At 41.4% G+C, this 26,002-nt stretch overlaps 1 protein-coding gene and 1 non-coding gene across 3 annotated transcripts in view; both read right to left on the bottom strand.

Annotated features, from left to right (window-relative positions):
• Positions 1-20,367, bottom strand: part of As3mt (arsenite methyltransferase) — a 47,558-nt gene extending 27,191 nt beyond the window's left edge. For both annotated transcript variants that reach the window (XM_008845670.3, XM_029569678.1), the window contains exons 1-9: positions 19,345-20,367; positions 19,086-19,125; positions 18,750-18,877; positions 17,780-17,930; positions 17,139-17,275; positions 15,319-15,388; positions 11,561-11,642; positions 7,900-8,031; positions 7,434-7,576 (exon numbers count right to left, since the gene is read on the bottom strand). In XM_008845670.3, coding sequence (XP_008843892.1) covers positions 7,434-7,576; positions 7,900-8,031; positions 11,561-11,642; positions 15,319-15,388; positions 17,139-17,275; positions 17,780-17,930; positions 18,750-18,877; positions 19,086-19,125; positions 19,345-19,361 — 900 coding nt within the window. In that variant the 5' untranslated portion in view covers positions 19,362-20,367. The remainder of the gene's footprint in view (positions 1-7,433; positions 7,577-7,899; positions 8,032-11,560; positions 11,643-15,318; positions 15,389-17,138; positions 17,276-17,779; positions 17,931-18,749; positions 18,878-19,085; positions 19,126-19,344) is intronic.
• LOC115072453 lies at positions 10,010-10,071 on the bottom strand. The gene has a single exon (XR_003851510.1). It is a non-coding gene; the product is annotated as a small nucleolar RNA SNORD44 (small nucleolar RNA).
• Positions 20,368-26,002: the final 5,635 nt, after the last annotated feature.

The following is a 26,002-nucleotide window of genomic DNA, read 5'->3' as shown; positions in this document are numbered from 1 at the left end:
TATATATATGAATGAAAGGGTCTCCCTGTAGCCCCAGCTAGCCTGGATTCACTGTGGAGACCAGGCTGGCCTCCAGCTCACAGAGATTCACCTGTCACTGCCTCCCGAGTGCTCGGATTAAAGGTATGTGCCACCATGCCCCACTGAGGAACCTATATTTTAAATCCAAGTTCTTAGACAAATATACATTTTCCTTTAAAAAATGAATTGGGTTCAACCAATTAGGTTACTATGTTTCTATTGATATTAAAAGTACAAAGATACAAAACAATACAAAGATATAGTAAATTAAACACTCTAAAAAGACAAACGCAAAATAATTTAAACCTCCTTTTTACTAGAATTGCCTAAAGATTTTGATTAACTCTTCTTATCCAAATAACACACAAGAGATCAATATCTAATGGTAACAGCATTCATAGTATTTTATATTTTAGGATCTTATACTTTTTGATTATTTAAGGTGTCCTGTAGCATAGTTAGCCAAGATTTTAAAATTTATTGATTAAATAATATTCATATTTCACTACACAAAGGAAAATAAATGGACAGTATCATAATGACTCCTAATAGATACCCATTTCCCTTTCTAACTATTAAGATAAAAAAATAAGATTTTCGGGCTGGAGAGATGGCTCAGTGGTTAAGAGCACTGATTGCTCTTGCAGAGGACTGGGGCTCGATTCCCAGCACCCACATGGCAGCTACAAACCATCCTTAACTCCAGTTCCAGGGGAATCCGAAGTCCTCTTCTGACCTCCGTGTCATTGCACAACAGGGGTGTACTCACATACATACTGGCAATATACTCATACACATAAAATAAAAATAATAAAATATTTTTTAGAAAAATAAGATTTTGTTTGCCTGCAGAACGTATACAATTCTGATTTCCAATAAGTTTGATTTCTCATTTCTATCACTGTTATTAATAGTATCTAGAACATGAGAAAAGACAATTTGTTAAAGAATTTTAAAAATTCTTTTATATATAATTGATTTTTTTCATTTTATGTGTATGGATGTTTTGCCTGCATGTCTATAAGTGCACCATGTTTGAGCAGTTCACATGGAGGTCAGAAGAGAGTACCAGGACCCCCAGAACAGAAGTTACAGACACTCTTATAAGCCACCATGCAGGTGCTGGGAATTGAACCCATGCAAGAGCAACCTGTGTTCTTAATCAATGAACCATCTTTCCAGCCTGAAAAGAATTTGTTTGTTTGCTTGTTTTTGAGACAGGGTCTCCCTGTAGGTCGTTGGCCTGAACTTGCTATGTAGACCAGGCTGGCCTCCCAAGCACTGGGATTAAAGGCATGTGCCACCATGCCCAGCCTTATTTATTTTTTAATTTATGTGTGTGTGTGCCTGTGTGTATGTATGTGCATGAAGGAGCCCACGGAGCCAGAAAAGGGTGTTGGATCCCCTGGAGCTAGAGTTACAGATGGATGTGAGCTGCTCAATGTGAGTGCTGGGAATGGAACCCAGGTTCTCTGGAAGATCAACAAGTGCTGCTAACCATTAAGCCATCTCACTAGCCCTCTAAATACTATATTTTCATCCCATTTCTTCTGTAATGTAACTGTTCACTCACTTCACCAACCTAAAATCTGGTATAACAAGATAACAAAGCAGATCAAGTCAAAACCCAAATATAGGAGTTATAAGACTAGATGACTAACCTTTTCTAAAAATTAGAGTGCTAGTCATTCCACATGAGGTTATAGATACAAAATCAATCTGGAACAACAACAACAAGAACAAAACACTAAAATTAAAAGAAACAACTGGGCTAGAGAGATGACTCAACAGTTAAGAACACTTGCTGTTCTTGTAGAGGGCCCAGATTTGGTTCCCAGCACCCAGTGCTGACTACCAACTATCCAGAACTTGAGTTTCAGGGACTCCAATGCCCTCTTTTGGCCTCCACATGGTGCACATACAGACATGCAGGCAAACACTCATACACATTTCCTGTAGCCTTCCTACCTATGGCCTCCACCAATGTAATTGGTTAAATAATTTATAACTTTCTTTGTTCTGTAACTAATAAAAATCTCATGTAACCACTTCTATGTGGGAGATAGGCTTGAGTCTAGGGTGATATTGCAACTGTCAGGGTCCAGGAATCCTGGCTCTGTAATCTGAAACCCAGTATGCTAATGAGGCATCGTACCCTCTATTCTGTGATAAGATGTTAAATCTGTTATGATAATAGGATGATGCTAATAAGGTATCCTACTTGCTGTACTGTGATAGGATGCTAAATCTGTTATGCTAATGAGGTATCCTACTTGTTGTGCTGTGATTGGACCACTACCCCTATATAAGCTTGTGCCTTCCTGCAGTAAAGCAGACCTGTATCACTGAACCTGGTCTCCTATGTCTGAATGCGGCTCCACTGACATAGTCTTCTCACCAGCCCTGGGGCAGCACAGGGCAAGCAGAAAAGCACCAGGCAAGCAGAAGAGCAGCTTCAGCCCAGGGCAGGCTGAAGAGCAGCCTCAGCCCAGGGTGAGCAGAGGAGCAGCCTCGACACCTATGAGAACAAAGGAGTGGCACCCACGAGAACAGAGGAGCAGCCGCTGCTGGTGGTGACCGCACTTCTACAATGGAACATGGTATTTGGGGACACCTGAATCATATTTGGCTCCAGAACAAACTATCGTTTTTTCCCTTTGAGGTATGAAGTGTGTATATATATATATATTTCTTTTTGAGACAGAGTCTCCCTGTAGTCCCAACTGGCCTGGAACTCACTATGTAGAGCAGGCTGGCCTGGAACTCACAGAGTTCAAGAGTTAATCCCAGCCTCCCAAGTGCTGGGATTAAAGGTGTGTGCCACCACACCCAGTCTGAACTATATTTTTGCTTCAACAATATTCTAGTTTACCAAGAGCAAGAATTTGAACCCAGGTATCTGATTCTAAAGCCTGTACTTTTACACTCTGAGAAAATGAAGCATATTCTAGCTACAGAGTAGAAGAAATACCAGTTGGTGTAATTATTAAATTCTAAAGTTCCTTAATTTCATGACACAATTAAACACTTGAAACACTGTTATATAATATGATGTAGTATTCTTTTCATCACACTTGTGTCTATTAATCCAGTGTCTGAAGGAAGCTTTGCACAAAGCAGAACAGTTTTCTTATTGATCACAATATTGTGATCAGGAGAATATTTTATTCTTAGGAATAAATTAAAATGTCAACAGCTTTCTATGGTCATATGCATATATATAATAAACGTGTGTGTATGTGTGTGTGTGTGTGTGTTGCTCAATAAGCAGGGATATGTCCTTGTTGGGTTGTGAGCCTGAGCCTTTAAGTGCTGTGCCATCCCTGCAGCCCATGAGATACATTCTAAGAAACATGCCATCAGGCTATTGTGTAGTTATGTGAACACTATAAGTTATACTTTCCCAAGTCTAGATGGTCTAGCCTTGTTCACACCTAGGCTATGTAGTATATATATTGTATATCCCATTGTTCCTGTGGACACAATAAATAAAAGAACATGAGATTAAATCAAGGGGCTGAAGAGAGGGCTTGGCAGGTAAGAGCACTGACTACTCTTGTAGAGGACCTGGGTTCAATTCCCAGCACCCACATGGCGTCTAACAACCATCAGCAACTTCAGTTCCAAGGGCTCTGATGCCCTACTTCTGACTTCTGAGGGTACTGCATACATGCAGGCAATACATTTATACACACAAAATAAAAATCAAGCACAAGAGCAAGGTGTGGTAGGACATGCCTTTAATCTCAGCACTCAGGAGGCAGAGACTAGTGGCTCTCTGAGAGTTTGAGGCCAGCCTGGTTTCCATAGTGAATTCAGGCCAGCTGAAGTTGCCAAAACAGGAAATTCAAGATGTGTGAGGCTGCTGCTGGGATAACACAACATACTGTTTTACAATAAACCCTGGTTTATTTTTAAAAGACTTTTTATTTTTATATTATATGTATGAGTGTTTTGCTTACATATATGTATGTGCACTATGTGTGTGCCTGGTGCCCTTGAAGGTCAGACAAGGGCATCAGATCCCTGAAACCTGAGTTATGAATAGTTGAGAGTCACCATGTGGGTACTGAGAACCAAACCCAGGTCCTCTGCAAAAGCAGCTGGTGTTCTTAACTACTGAGCCATTTCTTCTATCCCCATTTTTTGTTTTGTTTGTTTTTTTAATATGAACATACTTGGGGGGAGGGGCGGGAGATATGGCTCAGCAATTAAGAGTTCTTACTATTCTTGCAGAGGACCTGGGTTGAATTCTCAGTACCCACATCAGGTGGCTCACAACTGCCTGCAACTCTATCTAGTTTGAGGAGATCCGATGCCCTCTGGCCTCTGAGGGTACCTGCATGCATGTGATGCACATAAACTCATGCAGGCACACATAAACATGAAATTTTTTTAAAAAGAGTATACTTGCTGGGTGTGGTGGCACACGCCACCTCCAGCACTTGGGAGGCAGATGCAGGAGGATCTCTATGAGTTCAAGGCCAGCCTGGTCTACATAGCAACTTCCAAAAAGAAGGGGGTGGGGCTAGAGAGATGGCTCAGAAGTTAAGAGCACTGGTTGCTCTTGCAGAAGACCCAGGTTCAATTCCCAACACCCACATGTTGGCTAACAACCATCTGTAACTCTAGTTCCAGGAGATCCAACACCCTCTTCTGACCTCCACAGGCACTGCACAACATAGGTGCATTTACACACATGTGGGCAATACACTCATACACATAAAATAAAAGTTAAAAATAACAAAAGAGTACACTTGGGGCTGGAGGGATGGCTCAGTGGTTAAAATGTTTCCTGTGTGAGTGTGAGGCCTGGAGTTCCAATCCCCAGCATCCAAGTAGTAAATGCTGGGTGGGTATGGCAGTGCCTGTAATCCTAGTGTTCAAGAGGAGGAGACAAGATATCCCAGGAACACTTCTCTGCCTGAGCAGCCATCTTCCAGTGATTCACCAAAATGTTAGCATGGTGAAACTAGAAGAGTACAGTATCATTTGGCATACTGCTGGCATTATTTTAAACAAGCAAGTTAAGGGCAGGATTCTTGCCAAGAGAGTAAATGTGAGTATTAAGCATGGTAAGCACTCTAAAGCCAAGATAGCCTCTGAAACAGGTAAAGAAAATGATCAGAAAAAAAGGAAGACAAAGAGAAAAGAACATGAGTTCAAGTGAAGTGCCAGACTGCTCCACCGAGAGAATCACACTTTGTGGCAACTGACAGTGCCTTTGCTGCTGGAGCCTATCCCTTTGAATTCACGGCTTAATTTACAAAAAGAAATAAAAGACCTAGATTGGGGGGGCGGGACTGAGAGGGAGATGGAGATGGAGAGGAAGACAGAGACGGAGACAGAGATAGAGAGAGCCAGCTGGCTAACTAGACTAGCTGAATCAGCAAGCTCTGGGTTCAAGTGAGAGACCCTGCCTCAATGTATAAGCTGGAGAGTGACAAAGCAAGACAGTGACGTCAACCTCTGGCCTCCATCCACATGCACACACGTCTCGTGAACACACATAGACACATGTACATACACCCCACACACATGCAAACAGTAAAGAATAAAGGAAGTATATATTCTAAAATATCAATAAGAAGTATAGTAAATAGGTTAGGCATGGTAGCACATCTCTTTAATCCCAGCCCTTGGGAGGCAGAGGCAGGTAGATCTCTGTGAGTTTGAGGCCAGCCTAGTCTACATAGTGAGCTCTAGGTCAGCTGGGGCTACAGGGTGACCCTGTCTCAAAAAACAGAAAGGAAGAAGAAAAAGGAAGGAAGGAAGGAAGGAAGGAAGAAAGAAAGGAAAGGGGGGATGTGAAGACAGCAGATGAGATGAAGGATCAAGAAAATGAAAAGAAATGGCTGCCACTGAAGCCCTAAATGATGGTGAAGCAGAGAAAGCCACTGACATATTCACAGATGCCATCAGCTGTGCCCTCACTTGGCCATTTGGAATGCCAAGAGAGACAGTGTCTTCATCAGCTCACAGCAGCCAGATGCCACCATTCAAGACTGACAGAGCCATTGAAATAAAGCCCAGTGCAGGTCAGTTAGGAGTTGTAAGGGAAAGCACAGAGACTCTTAGACCATTGGGAAAAAGAACCCATGCCCTTGCTTGTAAATAGGATTACACTGCCAGGCATGGTGGTGCACACCTTTAATCCCAGCACTCAGGAGGCAGAGGCAGGCAGATCTCTGTAAGTTCAAGACCAGCCTGGTCTACACAGTGAGTTCCAGGACAGCTGGGGCTACAGGGAGACCCTGTCTCAAAAAGACCAAAAAAAAAAAAAAGGGATTACACCGAGGATACTGATACAACCCTGAAAGAAGTTTAACTGAGGGCTGGAAAATTGCAGGACACTAAATGTGAAGAGTGGGAGTTCAAACAAAGGAGAGAAAGGGTTAAGAAGACTGGAGGAGAGCATGAGCAAGTCCAGAGGAAGGAGGAAGCCAAAGGACAGCGGTTCAGTAGGGCTCTTTCCAGGAGGCTTTCCTGGGGAAATGCCTAGTCATTTATTCCAAGGACTCCATGGAATAGGAAGAACATCCTGGGAATGGCAGGAATGCCTGGGATTAGTAGAATTTCTAGTGGCCCAGAAGGCTTTACAGCCATGCAGGATCTTGAAGTAAAAATGGCCTTCTAGGATATGGGTCAGAACCAGTATATAAATCAAAATATAAGGGCAACCCAGAGGTATGAATCTCATCACTAAATTGTCAGCAGGATACTTTGGAGGTCAAACTTATAAAGGCCATCTGACAAAGCCCTCAAGGAAGGAAAAGTAGCCTAGATAATTTAACAGATGTCACAATACAAACCTGTGTGCCTCAGACTTTATCAGGAGAGCTGAAAGGCTTTCAGAATAATCCCTTCCCCTGTACACCAGAGGCAGCTAAAGCACTTTACAGTGTTTGCATCTGGATATTCATTCAGATATTTTCTTACTAGGAATTACAAACTTTAAGCACTTATTAAACCTAAAATACTTTAAACTAATTAAAAGGGTGTATTAATTTCTGTATTTTTTCCTTACTAATTGGCTTAGGTGATACCTTTGGTTAAGAAAGGTAAGTATGGGTTAGAGAGATGGCTCAGTAGTTAAGAGCTCTGTCTGCTCCTGCAGAGGACCCAGATTCAGTTTCTAACACCCACATAGTGGCTAACAATCATTCATAACTTCAGTTCCAGGGGATCTGACTCCCTCTTCTGGCCTCTGTGGGCATTGCACTCTTGTGGTGCACTACTACATGTAGGCGAAACACTCATACACATATAAAATAAAAATAATAAAATATTTTCTAGAAATTAAAAAATCAAGAAAAGAATACCACAGAACTTATGGACCCCCCAACCCCAGTAGGAGGCATGCTCTATTACTGAGCCACACTTCTCATTCCTGTGGACATTTATTTTTTTACCTTGAATGTGAAATTTGCATCAAAGATGAGTTCTTTTTCATGTCCTGGGATTCCTCCATTGTAAACAACTTGGCATCTTTTGGCTGCTTCTGTCTTAGGGAGTTTGAAGAGGCGAAATGTCGCAGAAACAAAGCGACAATCACCTAAAAACAGACAGGCATGGCTCACTTCCAGCACTCCAACAGCATTCGCTTACTCAGCAGATGAGGACCAAGCATATCAGAAAGATGATTTTCTTCACTGTGGATGCCATCAATTATCTTTCTGGGACCTTCACTCTATGTACTGAATGGTTTCAAAATGCTTTGTTAACTATCAAAACTTGGGGGAGGGAGGGGGATTGCCACTATTCAGGAGATAAAATGGACGCTTCAAAGTGGCAATTTTCCTCAGGGAGAATCACCTGTTGAAACCATTCATTCAGGGTGCAGTTATAATGTTGCTGATGGTTTTTTTTTTTTCTTACCAATAAATCTTTCTAGTTCCTTGTTTTGAATTGTAATGATATTGGCAGTAACCAAACGTGGAGGGCTGAACCCAATTTTTTGAGCAAGAACATCGAGATCTTTCCAGTACAAAGCACCACCCAGGCATTCACCTTAAAAAAAAAAAAAACACAGACCAGTCAACACAAAAGCAGTGTTAAGTACATCAATACTCTGCATAATTAATTAGGACACAATATTAAAGTATAGATAGGGCCTAGCTGGGCATGGTGGTGCACACATGTAACCCCAGCACTTAGAAGATAGAGGCAAGAAGATCAGGAGTTCAAGATCATCCTTGGTTACATGGTGAGTTTGAAACCCTGTCTCAAAAAAACAAGCAAGAATAACAACAAAAACAAGGGCTCAGGATGTAGCTCAGTTGGTAGAGTGCTCGCCTAACATTTGATTTGATACCTAGCACCACATAAAAACAAATGTGGTGGCACATATCTGCAATCCCAGACCTTGGGAGGTAGAAACAAGGGTTCAAGCCATAACCACAAGGGACCTTGTCTCAAAACAAAACAAAAATTTTAAATATATTAATAATGGTGATATTAAATTTCAAACAAAAACTACAACAAGAGACATAGGACCTAGAAATAGATGCTTACCTGGATATACCTAAAAGCCCTAGAAAGTGATAGCTGAACCCAGATTTTGTTAGCTAATGATCTCTGGAAACTATTTTTAGGACAGTTACTAATATATTGGTTCTACTCAGATGCAATCATAATATTCTTGCATGATTATTTGTTTGTTTTTGGTTTTGAGATAAGGTCTCAACTGTGTGGCCCTGGCTAGTCTGAAACTCACTATGTATCAGGCTGACGTGGAACCCAAAGGGGTCCATGTACTTCTGTCTCCCAAGTACTGGGATTTAAAGGCCTGCATCGCCATGCCTGGCCATGTGCATTTTAGATCACACTGAAAAGTGCTGTTATAAGATTAAAATCGTATTAAAATTGCCTCTTAGGGGCTGAAGAGATGTTTCAGTGGTTAACAGCACTGGCTACTCTTGTAAAGGACCTGGGTATAAAATACTTAAAACTGCCTCTTAGCTCCAAGCCAATCTTATAATGATCTACAATTAGAATAAAACTACTAATTCATAAGGCATTTAAAAAGTATTTTATTTATTACTTTTATTTTATGTGTATAAGTGTTTGCCTGCATGTAAGTACACCCATGCTGTGCAGTGACTGCAGAAGTCAGAAGAGAGGTTTGGATTCCCCTGGAACTTGAATTGTTAGCCATCATATGGGTACTGGGAACCAAACCTGGGTCCTCTGGAAAAGCAACCAGTGCTCTTAGCCACTGAGCCATCTCTCCAGCCCCTCATAAAGGATTTTTATAGATTCTTTTCAAATATAAAGACATTCATAGAAGTTTTATTTATTACATCGATAAGTTGTAAACAGACTAAATAGTCACCAGTAAACAAACAGTTAAAGCATGATACAGCCAAGCAACACAGTTGTGTGATACTGTGTTTAAAAAATGCTTGGGCTTAGCAAATATAAGTTTTGGGTATTTAAATTTTTTACATATTTATTTGTCTGGTGTGTGTGTATGCGCACGCGCGCACGTGCGTGCCACAGCACACATGTGGAGGTCATAGGGTCAGAGGACAATTTATAGGAGTCACTTTTTCCCGTGTGGGTTCCGGGGTTCAAACTCAGGTCATCAGGCTTGACAACAAGTGTCTTTAGACCTACTGAGACATGGTACCTGCTTTTTAAGAAGCTTTTATCTATTATTATTGGGGAGGGCACACATACCATGACCTACGTGGGGAGGGCACACATACCATGACATACATGGGAAGGCACACAAACCATGACATATGTGGGGAGGCACACATACCATGACCTACATGGGGAGGCACACATACCATGACATACGTGGGGAGGCACACATACCATGTCATATGTGGGGAGGTCAGAAGTCAATTTTGTGGAGTCAGTTCTCTCTTTCCATCTTTGTATGGGTTCTAGGGATTGACCTCAGGTCACTGGGCTTTTGTGGCAAGTGTCTTTACCTGCTAAGCCATCGCACCAGCCCTATTTTCCTACTTTTTTTTTTTTAACATCAGATAGAGCTAATTAAGATCTTCATGTTCAGTCAGCATTTGCTTATCATCATGCAGTATTTTCCTACTTTTTAACATTGCCCATTTATATTTTGAATAATAAGAAAAAAACACAGTTTATTTTTTAAATAAGATTTTTTTTTTTTGAGGGGCTGGAGAAATGGCTCATTGGTTAAGAGCACTGACTGCTCTTGCAAAGGACCCAGGTTCAAATCCCAGCACCCACATGCCAGCTACAAACTGCCCTTAACTCCAGTTTCAGGGGAATCCAAAGCCCTCTTCTGACCTCCGCGGCATTGCACAACGCGGGTGCACTCACATACATGCACGCAATACATTCAAACGCATAAAATAAAAATAATAAATAAAATATTAAAAAATAATAATAAATTTTTTAAAGATTCTTGTTTTGCCAGGCGTAGTGGTGCTCGCCTTTAATTCCAGCACTCAGGAGGCAGAGGCAGGCAGATCTCTGTGAGTTCGAGGCCAGCCTGGTCTACATAAGTGAGTTCCAAGACAGCTGGGGCTACAGGGAGACCCTGTCTCAAAAAGACAAAAATTAAAAGAGATTCTTGTTTTGAGACAGAATCTAACTGTGCAGCCCATGCCAGCCTTGAATGTGCATCAACCCTGCTTCCACTGCCCAAGAGTTGGACTCACAGGCAGTGCCATCACACCCAGCTTATGCAAAATCGTCTAACTCTGTAGTCAGACTGATCAGAAGCAGGCATTTTTCTCCTTGCTATCTAGAGACTCTTAAATGACAGTAAAGGAATGTTCATTATCCCATTTGCTCTTCAAAACAGGTTTTAGCCGGGCATGGTAAAACACGCCTTTAATCCTAGCATTCAGGAGACAGAAGCTGATGATCTCTGTGAGTTCAACTCCAGCTGGTCTACATAGCAAGTTAGAGACCCTGTCTCAAAAACAAAACAAGACAGTTTTGTTTTGTTTTGCTTTTTGTCTTTTTTGAGATAGGGTCTCCCAGTAGCCCCAGCTGGTCTGGAACTCACTCTGTAGACCAGGCTGGCCTCGAACTCACAGAGATCTGCCTGCCTCTGTCTCCAGGGTGCTGGGATTAAAGACATGTGCCACCACGCCCAGCAAAACAAAACAGTTTTTAAAGTAGATTGTATTATCATTTTCACTTTACACTCTGAAAAATAATAACTTAGATTAATTAAATTGCCCAAGAACATATCACTTTTTTTAAAGTATTTTTTATGTGTGTGTGTGTGTGTGTGTGTGCATGCGTGTAGACATGTGTGCTCAGGTCAGTGGACAACTTTGTGACATCAGTTCTCTCCTTCTATCTTTATAAAGTTCCAGTGATCAAACTCCGGTTGACAGGCTTGAGGCACAAGCCCTTTTTTCGGCTAAGCTATCTCACCAGTCCTCATATTGCTTTTGAGCAGCAGAATAGAACCTCAGACTCCTGGCCTTACACTATGTGCTCTCCTATCCAATGGTCTCATCCTGACTTACTACCAGGATGGAGATCTACATATAATCATCTGTCTTCAAATGAATAAAATAAGAACACATACCCCATAAAACCTTGTGTGTCTTGATATCTTCTGGCAATTCAAGGCTAGCATAGACGTCACTGAAATAGAGCTCCCCACCATGCTGAAACAGAGCAGTGCAAGTCCAAGCAAGGTTAAAGATTACATTGTTTTCAGATAAGAACAACAACAACAAAATGGATGAGTACAAGAGATGAATTTCAAAATCCCATGTAAGTGTTTGATCAGACATAGACCAAGCTGACCTTTGAAGAAATAATGGTTGCTGGGCTGGAGAGATGGCTCAGAGGTTAAGAACACTGACTGTTCTTGCAGAAGACTGGGGTTCGAATCCCAGCCCCCACATGGTAGCTAACAACTGACCATAACTCCAGTCCCAGGGGATCAGACAGCCTCTTCTGTCTTCTGTGGGCATTGCACAACATGGCTGCACTTACCTACATGCAGGCAGTACACGCATACACATAAAATAAAATATTTTAAAAAAGAAATAATAGTTGCCTCCCTGTACAATCAATACCCAAAGGACAGAAATCTTTTGGTTTGGAGTTTTGGTTTATTTGGTGCCCTATCCAACAGATAATAAAACTGTTTTCTAAAATGGGAAAGGAGGAGGATGCTATAGGGAGTTGGGAAACACAAAAGAGAATAAGGAGAGTAAAGGCCACCTGAGTGGATTGTTTGCACCTATGACATAAAGAGGGAGTTGAATAGATGATGCAGTGGGTAACATGTTTGCCATGTGAGCATGAGGAACTGCTGAGTTCACAGCCCCAGCATCCACAAATCCAGGCGTGTCTATAACCCCAGCTCTGGTGGGGCACTGGAGACAGGTAGTTCCCTGGAGCTCATTGGCCGGCCAACTTAGCCAAACTGGTGAGCTCCCGGTTCAGTGAGAGACTCTGTCTCAAAACCTAAGGTAGAGGATCACTAAGGAAAACACCTGATGTCACCTTCTGGCCTCCATGTACGCACACACACATATGTGCATACACATCAATACGTGCACACACACCACACACAAACAAATATGATGATGAAACTCATTATTTTGTACAAATAGTATATGCTAATAAAAATAAGAAAACATAGAAAAGAAAGTATGTCTCTCCTCAATATATTTAGGTTGCCTAAATTTTTAACCAATCCTAACAGAGCACAGCCCCAGATGGCTGAATAACTAACAGATGATATGAATAGTATTAGCAGACTCTTAACCCTTGAAAAGTATATAACTTTTTGTAATGTTATTACACATTATATTCTTTTTAAAATTTTTTATTTATTATTTTTATTTTATGTGTATGAGTGTATGTAAGTGCACCCATGTTGTGCAATGCCCACAGAGGTTAGATCATATACCCATATGGCTATGGACAGTTGTGAGTCACCATGTGGATGCTGGGAACTGAACCCAGGTCCTCTGAAAGAGCAGTCAGTGCTCTTAACCAGCATGCCATCTCTCCAGTTCCCATATTATATTCTTAAAATATTCTTAGAATCAAGGGCAAAGGAGTTATCAGGAATTCAAGATTTTATTTGTCTAATTTCAAAAAGCATGGAAGTCTATGTTCTACAATATGTCATCTCCATGGATGGAGTGAGCTGGCCTATACAATGGCATACTGCAAAGACATGAGATCATATATACAGACATACTCTTTACTTAAATATTTTATTTATTTTGTGTGTATGAGTGTTTACCTGCATGTGTATAAGTGCGCCATGTGTGTGCATTACCCACAGAGGACAGAAGAGGGCATCAGATCCCCTGGAACTATATTAGCAGTTGTTAGCTGCCATGTGGGTACTGGGAACCCAACCTGGTCCTCTGCAAGAGCAGCCAGTGCTCTTAACCAATGAGTCATCTCTCTAGGCCCTGCTACATAGATACTTTTAGAGAGCACTTTGATGGGGGGGAAAAATTTTTTTTTTTTTTTTTTTTTTTTTTTGCAGTGCTAGAGATTGAGGCTTGTGCATGTTAATCGCATGTTCTACCACTAAGCTGTACCCTCAGCCCTGCAATCTCTTTATGCTGTTTTCCAGCATAAAGAGACACATCCCATAATACACAGGAAGGCTGTGATGTTCCTGAAAGTTTTCCTTTGAGAAAGGCATTAATATAAAATTTCCACCTTTAACTTTCCAAAGACCTGAAATCTTGGCACATAAAATACAGAAGCTCTTTGCTGGCTGTGGTGGTACACGCCTTTAATCCCAGCACCCAGGACACAGAAGCAGGTGAATTTCCATGAGATAGAGTCCAGCCTGGTCTACATAGTGAGCTCCAGGCCAGCCAGGGATAATTCTGTCTCAAAAGCAAACAAACCAAAAGCAATAGTAGCTTTGAGAAACACGGTCTGTTCTAGAATACAAAATATGCACAGTCATCTCATGGTGAGTTCAAAAGTTCCTGCACTTTGCACATGTTATCTGAGGATAAAGAGTAGCCATGAGCAACAGGTAATAGGACAAACATTTTTAACATCTTGTGACTTGTGAATGTAAAGCCTTTTGTCACCTGACAGAGAAAAAAAGTCATATCCGGGGTATTTGGGCCACTTCCTTTTTTTCAATTTTTTTTGTTTGATTTTTTTAAAAATATAACAGTTTATGGGCTGGAGAGATGGCTCAGTGGTTAAGAACACTGGTTGTTCTTGCAGAGGACCTGGGTTCAAATCCCAGCACCCACATGGCAGCTAACAACTGTCCATAACTCCAGTTCCAGGGGATCCAGCAGCATCTTCTGTCCTCCACAGGGATTGTGTAGGGTGCAGTTACCTACACATCAGGCAATACACACATACACATTAAAAAAATAAAAATAATAAAATATGAAAAAGAATTTTTAAAATATAACAGCTTATTAATTCTTTGAGAATTTCATATATGCATAAAATGATATTCAGCACCCCCCACTTTCCCAAAACTAACTCCTCCTGGAACCATCCCTTACCCCTTTATTCTCCCTCCCAACTTCATATCTATTCTTTATAACCTACTAAGTCTGATTCGTGTTGCCCATATATCAATGGATGTGGGGCCACCCATGGAACATGGTCAACTACCAAGGGTCACAGCTGCCCTAGCAGCTATCAGCTATCAATAGATCCTCAGCTAGGGTGAACCCCTCCCCTCCCCATTTTTAAAAAATATTTTATTTTGGGGCTGGAGGAATGGCTCCGAGGTTGAGAGCACTGACTGCTCTTGCAGAGGACCCGGTTCATTTCCCAGCACCCACACAGATGCTACAAACTGTCCTTAACTCCAGTTCAGGGGAATCTGACGCCCTCTTCTGATCTCTGTGGCATTGCACAACACAGGTGCACATTTTATTTTTATTATTTTTATGTGTATGAGTGTATTGCCTTCATTCATGCAAGCATACTTGTGTCGTGCAGTGCCTGTGGAGGTCAGAAGAGGGGATTGGGCCCCCTAGAACTGGAGTTACAGATGGCCATTAGCCACCAGGTGGGTGCTGGGAATTGAACTGGGGTCCTCTGCAAGAGCATCCAGTGCTCTTAACTGCTGCGCTATCTCTCTATCCCCCTACCCATACTTTTGAGACAGTATCTCACATAGTTCAGGTTGGTCTTGAAATCCCTATGTAGGAAAGTGGTCTTAAATTCCTGATCTTCCACCACACCTAGTTTGCAGCCTTTTATTTGGTGGATAAATGAGGAGTTTGAACCTTTAGTTAGAAGAGAAAAGGGAGTAACCGATCCCACCAGCCCTCCCTCATTGGAGCCTAAAGATCATTCATCTCCCTCTTCGCTCACCTTCAGCACTTTATATACCTCCTGCAGCACTTGCTGTTTATCAGGCACAAGGTTAATAACACAATTTGATCTAAAAAAAAAAAAAAAAGATGTTAAAGGACTGAGTCTTGAAAGGTGCTCCTTCCATTTTGTCAAAACTACACCACCCTTCCTGACTCTCCTCTCCTTCCTCACTCTCAACTGTTTCCCAAGATAAAGGAGATAAGTAAATTATTTAAAATCTCAGTAAACGTGTTAGTAAGAATAAATACAAGGCATGACTCTTATGACAAGATGATGAAACTGGGATCAGATGCTTACGGTACAAAGTGTCGAAGCTACACATATGTAGAGTTCCTAAGGCAGCTCTGCTAACACTCAGTAATAGAGTGCTCGCCTAGGGTTCAGTTCCCAGAACCAAAAGAAAAGATGGGAGGAAAGAAAAAGATTCAGCCTCATGCTCACTTGGGCATGATTTCACAATGACTTAGAAAAATGTGAAACACAAAATCTTATAATTTGCCATGAAAAGAATGCAGTTATAAGCTGGATAACATATCACCTGAGGACAGACCACATACATGATGGTGGCCTCTTGAGATTGTAATGGAGCTGAGCGATTCCTATTGCTTAGGGACACAATAGCCAAAGCAACAAGATAACATATTATTCATGTATATGTGACAGTGCTGGAGTCAACTTAGTACTGTGCTACCAGTTGTATAAAAGCAGGGTGCGGGGGCAGGTGCCTTTAATCCTAGCACTCTGAGGCAGAGGCAGGTGGATCTACATAACAAGTTCCAGGCCAGCTGGGGCTACAAGGACACTGTGTCTAAAAAAAAAGGAAAAAAGTATAGCAAATCTGATAACACAGTGTACGATACTTGATGATAATGAACAATGATGCCACTGCTTTATGTATTTGCCATACTTGCATCATTTTACTCCTGCTTATAATGAAAAGTACTGTAGTGTTGTGTGATGGCACACACCTTTAATCCCAGCATTTGGGAGGCAGAGGCAAGTGGATCTCTGTGAGTTCAAGGCCAGCTTGGTCTACATAGAGAGTTCCATCCCAGCTTGGGCTACAGGGAGACCCTGTATCAAAAAGACCAACAAAAAAAAGCAAAAAAGCACTGTGAAACAGCCTGCCGTGTTCTGTCAACAGCAGTTTCACACATCTCAAATGGTTACTGCAGCTCTGAATGCCTTATGTCTTGTGTTTGATTTAATCTGGCCCTAGAATCAATAGGCTGGCTATTCCATGAATACAAAATAGTCTGGGTGTGTAGTAGGCTCTATCATCAAAGTTTGGGTAAGTGTGCTCTGATGTGTGTGCTGTAAGGAAATCTACCCAATACACATTTCTCACAATTGGTGCCTGTAGTTGATTAACCCATGATTATATTAAAGATAATAGGTCGGGATGTGTTATGGGAGCACATTCTGTGGTCTGGCTGGTTTGGGGAATTCACTGGCTTATTGTTGGGCTGGCAGGCATGGCCAACATTTTTATATTGCAATGCGGAATTATCATCTACTAAGCTCACACTGGAGAACTGTGTAACTGAGTTACCCAAAACATCGCATAATATTTTATGTAAGTTTATGATTTTGTGTTGGGCTATATTCATAGTTATCCTCAGTCACTTGATTGAGCCACAATGTAGGCATGCCTGGCAAATTAAATTCTCTCCTGGGCTGCTGTATTCTGCTGCCAGGTCCCTTCCTTTATGATGCCATGTTTAGTTTAACTTCCTAAATGAGAATCAGTGCAGCAAAAGTGGTAACATTTCTGTGTTCACAATGAAACAGGTTTTCCACCAAGGATGTAGCCCTACATAGCGATATCGTAGCTCTCGTTCTGGATTCCGGCCTCTGCCAACTTCTCAAGGCAGCCATGAAGAAAAGTCACATTGGGCACCTGGAAACCAAATTTTTCCATGTGGTAGTCAAGATGGTTTTGAGCCACTTCCACCTAAAGGAAGAAAAATACAGATCTGATAATATTTTTCCAAAAATATACTTTTAAAAATTATTTATTTCTATTTTATCTGTGTATGCTGCCTGCATGTATGTAAGTACATCCATGTGTCAGAAGTCAGAAGTGGGCATCAGATCCCTTGGAACTGGAGTTATGGGACAGTTGTTAGCTGAAAAACCCTTTAACTGATGATAAAATAAGGGCAGATACTGAAGGAAGAAAATGAAGCTCCCACATTGGGTCATCATTAGGATATGCTATGATGTCTACCAGATTAAATTTATCTACTCATCTACCAGGTTAAACCTCTGACCCAGTCCTCCAGGCAATGGTCATTAATGGTAAAAGTTCTCAGCTTCTAGGTCACCAAAGGCACAAATAACAGCTGCTCAACATCAGCCTTCTTAAACTACCATGAAGAAAACCAAGAAACAATGTCAATGCTCAAAGAATGCCAGGAGAAATTTCTCCTCCTCTTCCTCCAAGCCTTTGCCTTACCTGGCTCTTGGTCATGTCTATTCCAGTGACACGCCCCTTCTCACCAACCAGCTGACTAAGCGCATAGCAATCTCTGCCACTTCCACTACCCAGATCCAAAATCCAGCAGTTTTCCAGACGCTCAGGGATAACCAAACCACAGCCATAATACCTGAGAAATGGAAAGTATATATTTTTCCATTGAGAATTAGAAAAATACTGATTTTTATACTTCCCTCCCTCCTTTCCCCCCATCATTCTTTTGTTTGTTTTTTGTTTTTTGAGACAGGGTCTCACTACATGGCCCTGGCTGGCCTGGAACTCACTACTATGTAGACCAGGCTGGCCTCAAACTCACAGAGATCTGCCTACCTCTGTTTCTGTCTTCAGGTATAAGATTTAAATAAGCCATCTAATATATTTGCTGAATAAATAGATTAAAGCATTAGCTGCTGAACAGTTCAAGCTCAGAACTGTGTTGATTACTGAGAAAACATTTTCTGTCTTCTGGGTGCATTTACTCTAATTGGAGTATTAAATATCAGAGCAGAGAAAAAACTTTTCCATGGTTTATTAACAAACTGAGTGCACTAGGGTGGAAGTGCTGTAGTAGTTTGGGGAAGAAAGCTTCATGAAGTGGCTAGCACCTCAGGGAGGTGTGGGAGGGGTTGGGGGGAAGGTATCCATATTGACAACTGCTCTCTGGGCAGGCAATTCTACAGCAGAAGGAAGCAAAGCTGCTTAGAAAAGGAGGGTCCAATTGTGAACAGTCTAGAATGTCAGGTCAAGGTCTAAGGAATGTGACTGTATCCTTGTATATGGATGGAGAGCATCACTGGAGGGTCTTCAGCAGAGGAGCAACCTCAGTGTTGAGCTTTGAGAGTTTGACAGTAGACATGGCTGGTAAGGTGGCTAACCTCCCTAGTGACCAGAATCATCCATGGAGACACCTGGGTCTGGAGGCTTCGTGGGGACAGTACACACACTCTACCTGGAAGTAACTTCTTCATGAACATTCTGCAAGGCCTCCCGGATGTACTTGGGGACTGGCTTGGCTGGGGTGACACAAGCATTAGTCTTGAGGTCTGCATTTGTCTTCAGGACCTTCCCATAGTAGTTCTGACTCAGCAGCCAAGGACAGAAGAGCCATGAGAAAAAAAAGAGCTGGAATCACTGCATCACTGGCCTTTGCTTGGCTCTAAACCTACGCCCCGCCACGCCCCAGGGTCCTCAGGTGCAGAAGTGCTGGCTGGCAGGATTCCTGTAGGCCTGCGGCTCCCTAGCAGCCAAAGCTCTCTTAGACCATCCCAGGCCCAGGGACTCTCACCTGCACATCCTCCTGGATCTCAGCGTCCCGGGGACGACCACTGCCAAGAGGGAAAAAGGAGGTTGAAAAGGGGTGACCTGCTCGGAGAGGGAAGAGGCTGGAGGGAAGGCGGCACTGGGGGTGGGGGTAGGAGGGTGCCAAACCCTTCAGAGAAGCGGGGTGCTCAGCTCCCGCCAAGGCGAGGGAAGGTGCTATGGGTCTGTGCTGCAGGCAGAGGTCAAAAGGGAAACTGGCCGGAAGGCAAGGAACCCGCACTCACTGACTCACGGCTTCCATGTCCTGGACCCCCGGTTCGCCTGCATATGGAGTCTTGGGCCCAGGCTCCGCCTAGCGGCAGACCGATCAGAACCGCCTGTGTCTCCCTGCACCCACCCCCACCAGTCCACACAAGGCCTGGCCCGCAGCCAGTTAGGCCCTTTGCCACCTTGGTTACCTTGGGTCCCTGCAGCCTCGAGAATAGCTGTCTGCTCGTTACCAGCTTCCTTTATTGACGCACTGTTTCATTCATAAATTTTGTATGCTACCTTAAACATCCACATACACAATTTTTCTCTTTTTAGAATGTGATCCGTTTTTCTCGAGTTGTCTTATAAAGTCAGGTTTATTGAGGTATCATTTACACCAGTAACATTCACTTTTGGTTAACATAGTTATGTGATTTTTTTTGACATACGTGGCACAGCCAAGATTTAAATGGTTTTCTCCTCCAGAAAGTTTGTGTGGGCCCCTGGGTAGTAAATTCCTTCCTCCCACTCTCAGGTCCCTGGAAAACACAGGCCTGTTCACCAACCTATAGTTGTCTTCTCCAGAACTGCATATACACGAACTCTGAAGGCAGCCATTCTGCTAGAATTGGACTTAGGAAAGCAACTCTGCTTTCACCTGTAATCATTTATCAATTCACAGGTATTTTTCAGGTATTATCCCTCACCTTGCAGAATGTATTTTTAACTTTTTTATATTACATCTTTGTGTTATGGATGTGTGTGTGTGCATACACACACTTATGCATGTGAATGCTAGCCCACACATGCCACAGAATATATATAGAGGTCAGTGGACATTTCAGGAGTCAGTTCTCTCCCTCCACAGTGGGTTCTGGAGAGTTAACATCAGGTTTCTGCACCAAGTGCTTCTACCTGCTGAGCCACCTCAACTTCCCCAATATTTGTAGCTCTTACTTGCATTTGAGGTTGAAACAAACATTGTCATTCATCAAGATAAGGAGATAGAGGTCTAAGTGAAAAGGTAAATAGAAAAAGTGGACTCAATGAAATTACCCTTCATTTTGTCAATTCCATTAGCCAATACACAAAATGTTGTTGAAATCCAGCTAGTAAATTTCCAAATTCCCTGTTTTCAATTGTTATTAAAAGTTAGTAAGAGAGCCAGGCGTGGTGGTGCACACCTTTAATCCCAGCACTCGGGAGGCAGAGGCAGGCGGATCCTCTGTGAGTTCGAGGCCAGCCTGGTCTACATAGTGAGTTCCAGGACAGCTGGGGCTACAGGGAGACCCTGTCTCAAAAAGACCAGAAAAAAAAAAAAAGTTAATAAGAGATAAACTGTAGAAAAAAACAAAGAGAAATCAAACTGATACTGACTTCAAAGCTCCGTCTCTACTGGCTAACTTTACAGTGCTGAAAGGTGCTCTGCATACACCTGAAGAGAAGAAAATCAATCATCAACCTTACCCAGCTGTGAATCCTGTGAACTACAACAACTGGACTTGCGAGATATGCTCTCTGGTGCAAGAGTGGCACAAACATTATGGGAATATATATATCCATACATATATACAGAGTACATGAAATTGGGCAGGAGGTAGCAAGGGGGTGCAGCTAGGGGAGGGGATCTGAATACAATAAAAATGTATAAAATTTTAAAAGATTCAATAAAAAAGGAAAAAATTGTTAATAAAGAAATGGTTAGATGGCTCAGCAGGTAAGGGCACCTGCCGCCAATCCTTCAGACCAGAGTTCCATCCCCAGGATCTACATGGTAGGAGAGAAGCAATTTCCACATTTTGGTCATAGTGAGATACCTTGTGCACACATGTGCATGAATAAATAAGTGTGACATTTTTTAAAATAGGTTTAAAAAGAAAACCCACAGAAACAATCCTTAATGAAATACTTTTCGATTAGAACATTTCTAACTACTGGGTGTGTAAAAAAATTGACCAAATCACTTAGTTTTTAACAATCCTATGAAAGAGAAAACCTTCCTATCACTTTTCAAACTGTTCTCTCCATAAAATGAGTTCTTTGAACCAAGCGGTTACTTTCTCCCTTTTAAGGTGGAAGCTTTCTCTCAGTGGGAGAGTAAGGAGGGGCGGCTGTCATTTCCACCTGTGCTTGTTTTATTCTACTGTCCTCAGTATGGCTTGTTCACAAGAATCACTTGATAATCCCAAACTCACTTAACCACACACAGATTAATCAGCAAAATATTGCCAACTGTAGTTACTGCCACTTTGCTAGGCCTTTCAAAAAATATTTTTATTTCTTTGAGAATGCCATGCCATGTGTTTAGATCATGTTCACACACCCCTACTCATCCTGTTACTGCCACTCTTCCCTCCTCATATCTAGTTTGCTTGGCTGATTTTGAACCAGGTTGTGACCATCACTCGTTCTCATGAGTCACTGTCTCAACTACCATAGATCTGTTTTATTCTGGCTTTGGGATTGTTTCTCAGTGTTCAAGATTGATCCCTGGGTCTCATGAATGCTGGGCAACCACCACCAAGGTGGTTTGGTGTTTGTTTGACTACCACCTCTGCTAAATACTAAATATCTCTGCACTATATAAACCAGACTAGAGCTCTTCTATCAAGCTTTATCTTAAACCTTAGTAAAACCTAATTTTTAAAATTTATTTATTTATTTATTTTGGAGTCAGGGTCTCCATGTAGCCCCAGCTAACCTGGAACACTCCATGTAAACCAGGCTGGCCTTGATCTCACAGAGCCCTGCCTGTCTCAGCCTCACGAGTGCTGGGACATGCCACCACACCTGGCTCAAAACCTAATTGTTTAAGGGGAGGCATGGCTGAAGAAGATTCTTGTCTCAAAGTCAGCATTTACTGTGGCTAACCTTGAACTACTGATCTTCCTGCCTCCAGTTCCCAAGTACTGGGATTACAGATATATATTACCACTTCAGTATTAAAGATCAAAAAAAAAAAAAGAAAGCGTGGCAATTTTCTTACTTTCTTCCCTTATCTCCAAGTCGTGAAAATACTGCCACACAATACATTTGAGAAACTACTGGTCTGGCAATTGCCAATGGTTCAGGAAGGCAGACTTTGGTTAAGTACCTTTGTTTCAAGAAGTAAAGCTTTCAGGCCAGAAAGATGACTCATGGGGGGGCACTTGCCACCAAGTCTGAGTTCAATCCCCATGATCCACTAATGGAAGGAGAAAGTGGGCTCCCTTAAGTTGTCCTTTGATCTCCATGAATGTGCCCACATGAAAAGGAAAATTATTCCTCTACAATGTTTTACAGTTATTCTTTGAACTGTTTAAATCTTCTTATACAACTAGCTACTTTATGTTACATAGTCTTCTATCTAGTCATATACACACATATACATATGTATAGCCTTATGTTTTCCTTCTCTGTACTGCTCCTTACTATTTACATTAAGGAAGGAAAAAGCAGAAAGGAGAGCCTGCCACAGTGATCTAGTAGGACATCTATTTGCAATTATTTTGACCCAGCAATATATCACCTTGCTGAGGATGTCTTAACCCTTGCCCACAACATATGCCTTTACAATCTAATTTTGAGCACAAAACCACCCTTTGTGATTGCCTTGAGAGTGTTGCTTTGAGAAATGCTTCTTTGCGGTTATCCTGAGAAAACAGCTACCTGCAACCAATCTTGTCTTAGCTTTTGTTCACAACCCTCACTTCTGTAAACTTGCTTTGAAATTCCTTTTGGTGACCTGAAGACAATCTGCTGTAATTCATGTAAACAAAGCAAAAGTCCTATATAAACCTATGTGATCTGTGGATGAGGACCAAAACTTCAAAGTCTGAACTTATCTGGGACTGCATTAAATAAAATGGTGAGCTCTCCAACTCTTTGGATGGAGTGCTTGATTTTTCCACTGCCTGATTTTCTGTAACACAGACATACATATACATTAAATAAATGTAATGAAAGCATTTTTAAATTTAAAAAGTAGAACCTTCCAATGTAGGCAGCATCCTTAAGCAGAAAGTTATTGAAAGCATTGAGAAGCTTAATGGCCAGCTAGACTATTGCTGCCAGAGATGCAGCAGGGGTAAACCAGTTGCCTGAAACTATTTCCAAGCTCCTCCCTTTTAATGTGCTTTTCATCATGCTAAAGACTAGAAATGGGGCTGGGCATGGTGGTGTGTGCCTTTAATCCCATTGCTTGGGAGACAGAGAGGTAGATCTCCATGAGATCGAGGCCAGCCTGGACTACATAGCAAGTTCCAGCCCAGCACAAAGAGACCCTGTCTCAAAAAGAAAAACAAAACAACAAATTAGAAATGGAAATGGCAGGTGACTCACTCATTCCTATTTATAAGGGAAGAAGTAATAGACAGCTAGACTCATAGCTCAGTGACCTGACCCTAGGTAAGTCAGTTTAGCTCCCTGCATATGTAAAACATGGGGCCAGAATACAACAGCTGTTTAAGGCCCTTTAATTTTCTGAGATTCTCTGACTTTTCTCCACGAAACAGTACAGTACTTGCCTGGGATGCATGAAGTCTTGTGTTCAAATCTCCATAACCAGGAAACAAATAAAAAGTAACAGCATCTTTTAGAAAGAATATTTTAAAATTTTATTGTGTGTATGCGCACATAAAACTTGCATCATCGTTATTATGAGATATAAAATGTATTTATCAAATCTGTAATCATTATGCCAAAAAATCTGAATTACTGTAATATTTTGTATATTGTTAAAACTGTAACTTTAATTGTAAAAAAAAAAAAATTTAAAAAAAAAAAACTTGCAGGAGTCAGTTCTCTCTGCGTGGGTCCTAGGGATCAAATGCAAGTCATCAGGCTTGCTACTGAGCCATCTCGCCAGCCATAGAAAGATGGGGTGTTTTTAGCTTTATTTGAAATTGCTGAATCTTAAATTTTGCATATATTTCAGTGATAAAAAGACATTATTTCTTATTAATGTTATGTATTTTCTATTACATCAATTTTGTGACTCTGTAATTACTATTTCTCTATTCAATTTTCCTAAGAATATGATTTAAAAATCAATACCCATAAATACAAGTTGCCTAAATTTTGTTGTATTATCTTGCTTTTTATCTTTTAAAATGAAAATCACATTTGTATTAGCAAATGGTGTCTTAATGATCATTTTTTACATGTTGGGAGGACATGGAAAGGATCTATTTGACAGTTTGGGAAAGTCACAGGAACACGATCACAAACAAATGTCATTTTAATTGTCTTCTTTGGAATTTTGTGGATTCTTTCTCATAATCAATCTATATTCATTTTGTTTTGTAATGTCACACCTTAAGGTGACAGAAATGTTTACATTAATCAAATTTTTACCATCAAGCTCAGAGATAATTCTTTTCAAATCTATTTCATTTTTTAAAAGATTTTATTTAATTTTATGTATCGGTGTTTTGCCTGCATATATGTCTGTGCACCAAGTGTACAGAGCCTGTAGAGGCCAGAAGAGGGCCTTGGATCCTCTGGAGCTGGAGTTATGGGTGGCTGTTAGCCATTATGAGGGTGCTGGGAACCAAACTTGGTTCCTCTGCAAGAGCAGCAAGTGTTCCTAAGAACTGAGTCATCTCTCCAGGCACTCTAATTTTATATATCTCATTATACTTTACCATTTTTCTTGTTTTATTTTGTTTTTGAGACAGGTCTCACTATGTAGCCCTGGCTAACCTGGCACTTGCTATGTAGAGCAGGCTGGCCTTGAACTCACAGATTCTCCTGCCTCTGTCTCCTGAGTGCTGGGATTAAAAACATGCACCAACACATCCAGTCACACTTTACCAATTTAATCTATAACAACTACTTAATGGTTATATATTTTTTCTAATTTGGGTTATCTGTGCTTAATTATTTCCACTCTTGTTTTCTTTCCAAATCCTATCTACATACTCCTTAAAATTTTTATTTTCACTTAAAAAAAAAATTGAGTGCATTGCCTGCATGTGTATAAGTGTGCCTGTGTCATGCAATGCCCTTGGAGGTCAGAAGAGGGCGTTGGATTCCTCTGGAACTGGAATGCAGATGGTGTTAACCGCCAAGTGGGTGCTGGGAATTGAACCCGGGTCCTCTGCAAGAGCAGCCAGTGCTCTTAACTGTCGAGTCATCTCTCCAGTCCCTTATTTCAACTCTTATTCCTAACATGCATTTTTCTGAGGCTGGCCTCAAACTTGAGATCTTCATATCTCAGCCTCCTAAGTAGCTGAGATTGCAGGTGTACGTTACTGCACCTAACCCTAAAACAAGGATTTGAAAACATGACTGTTTTAAAGAATAGCACTGTTACCACCAGGTAAATTGTCTTGCATGAATTTTCATTTTATTTGAGGAATATCAACTTTGGCATATCCTCTATAACATGGATCTCAATGAAATATTTTTAAAAGATATTATTTTTACTTATGTGTGTCTCTGTGTATATGCCACATGTATGTGGGTGCCTGTGGAAGCCTAAATAGATGGTTGGATCCCTTGGAGCTGGAGTTACAAGTGGTTGTGAGTCATCTGCCGTGAGTGCTGGGAACCAAACTCCAGTCCTCTGAAAGAACAGCCAGTGTTCTTAACCCGTGAACCATCTTTCCAGCCCCACTTAAGTATTTTTTGTTTCTATGCTTTTGGTTACCAATTAATTTTATGTATGCTGTCACTTCTATGAAAGAAAAAGTATGTATAGTTTGTTCCATT

This window comes from Nannospalax galili, unplaced genomic scaffold (assembly GCF_000622305.1).
Source record: "Nannospalax galili isolate Female #2095 unplaced genomic scaffold, S.galili_v1.0 scaffold161, whole genome shotgun sequence".
In the NCBI taxonomy this organism is placed as follows: domain Eukaryota; kingdom Metazoa; phylum Chordata; class Mammalia; order Rodentia; family Spalacidae; genus Nannospalax; species Nannospalax galili.
This window is presented reverse-complemented; position numbering and strand designations above follow the sequence as displayed.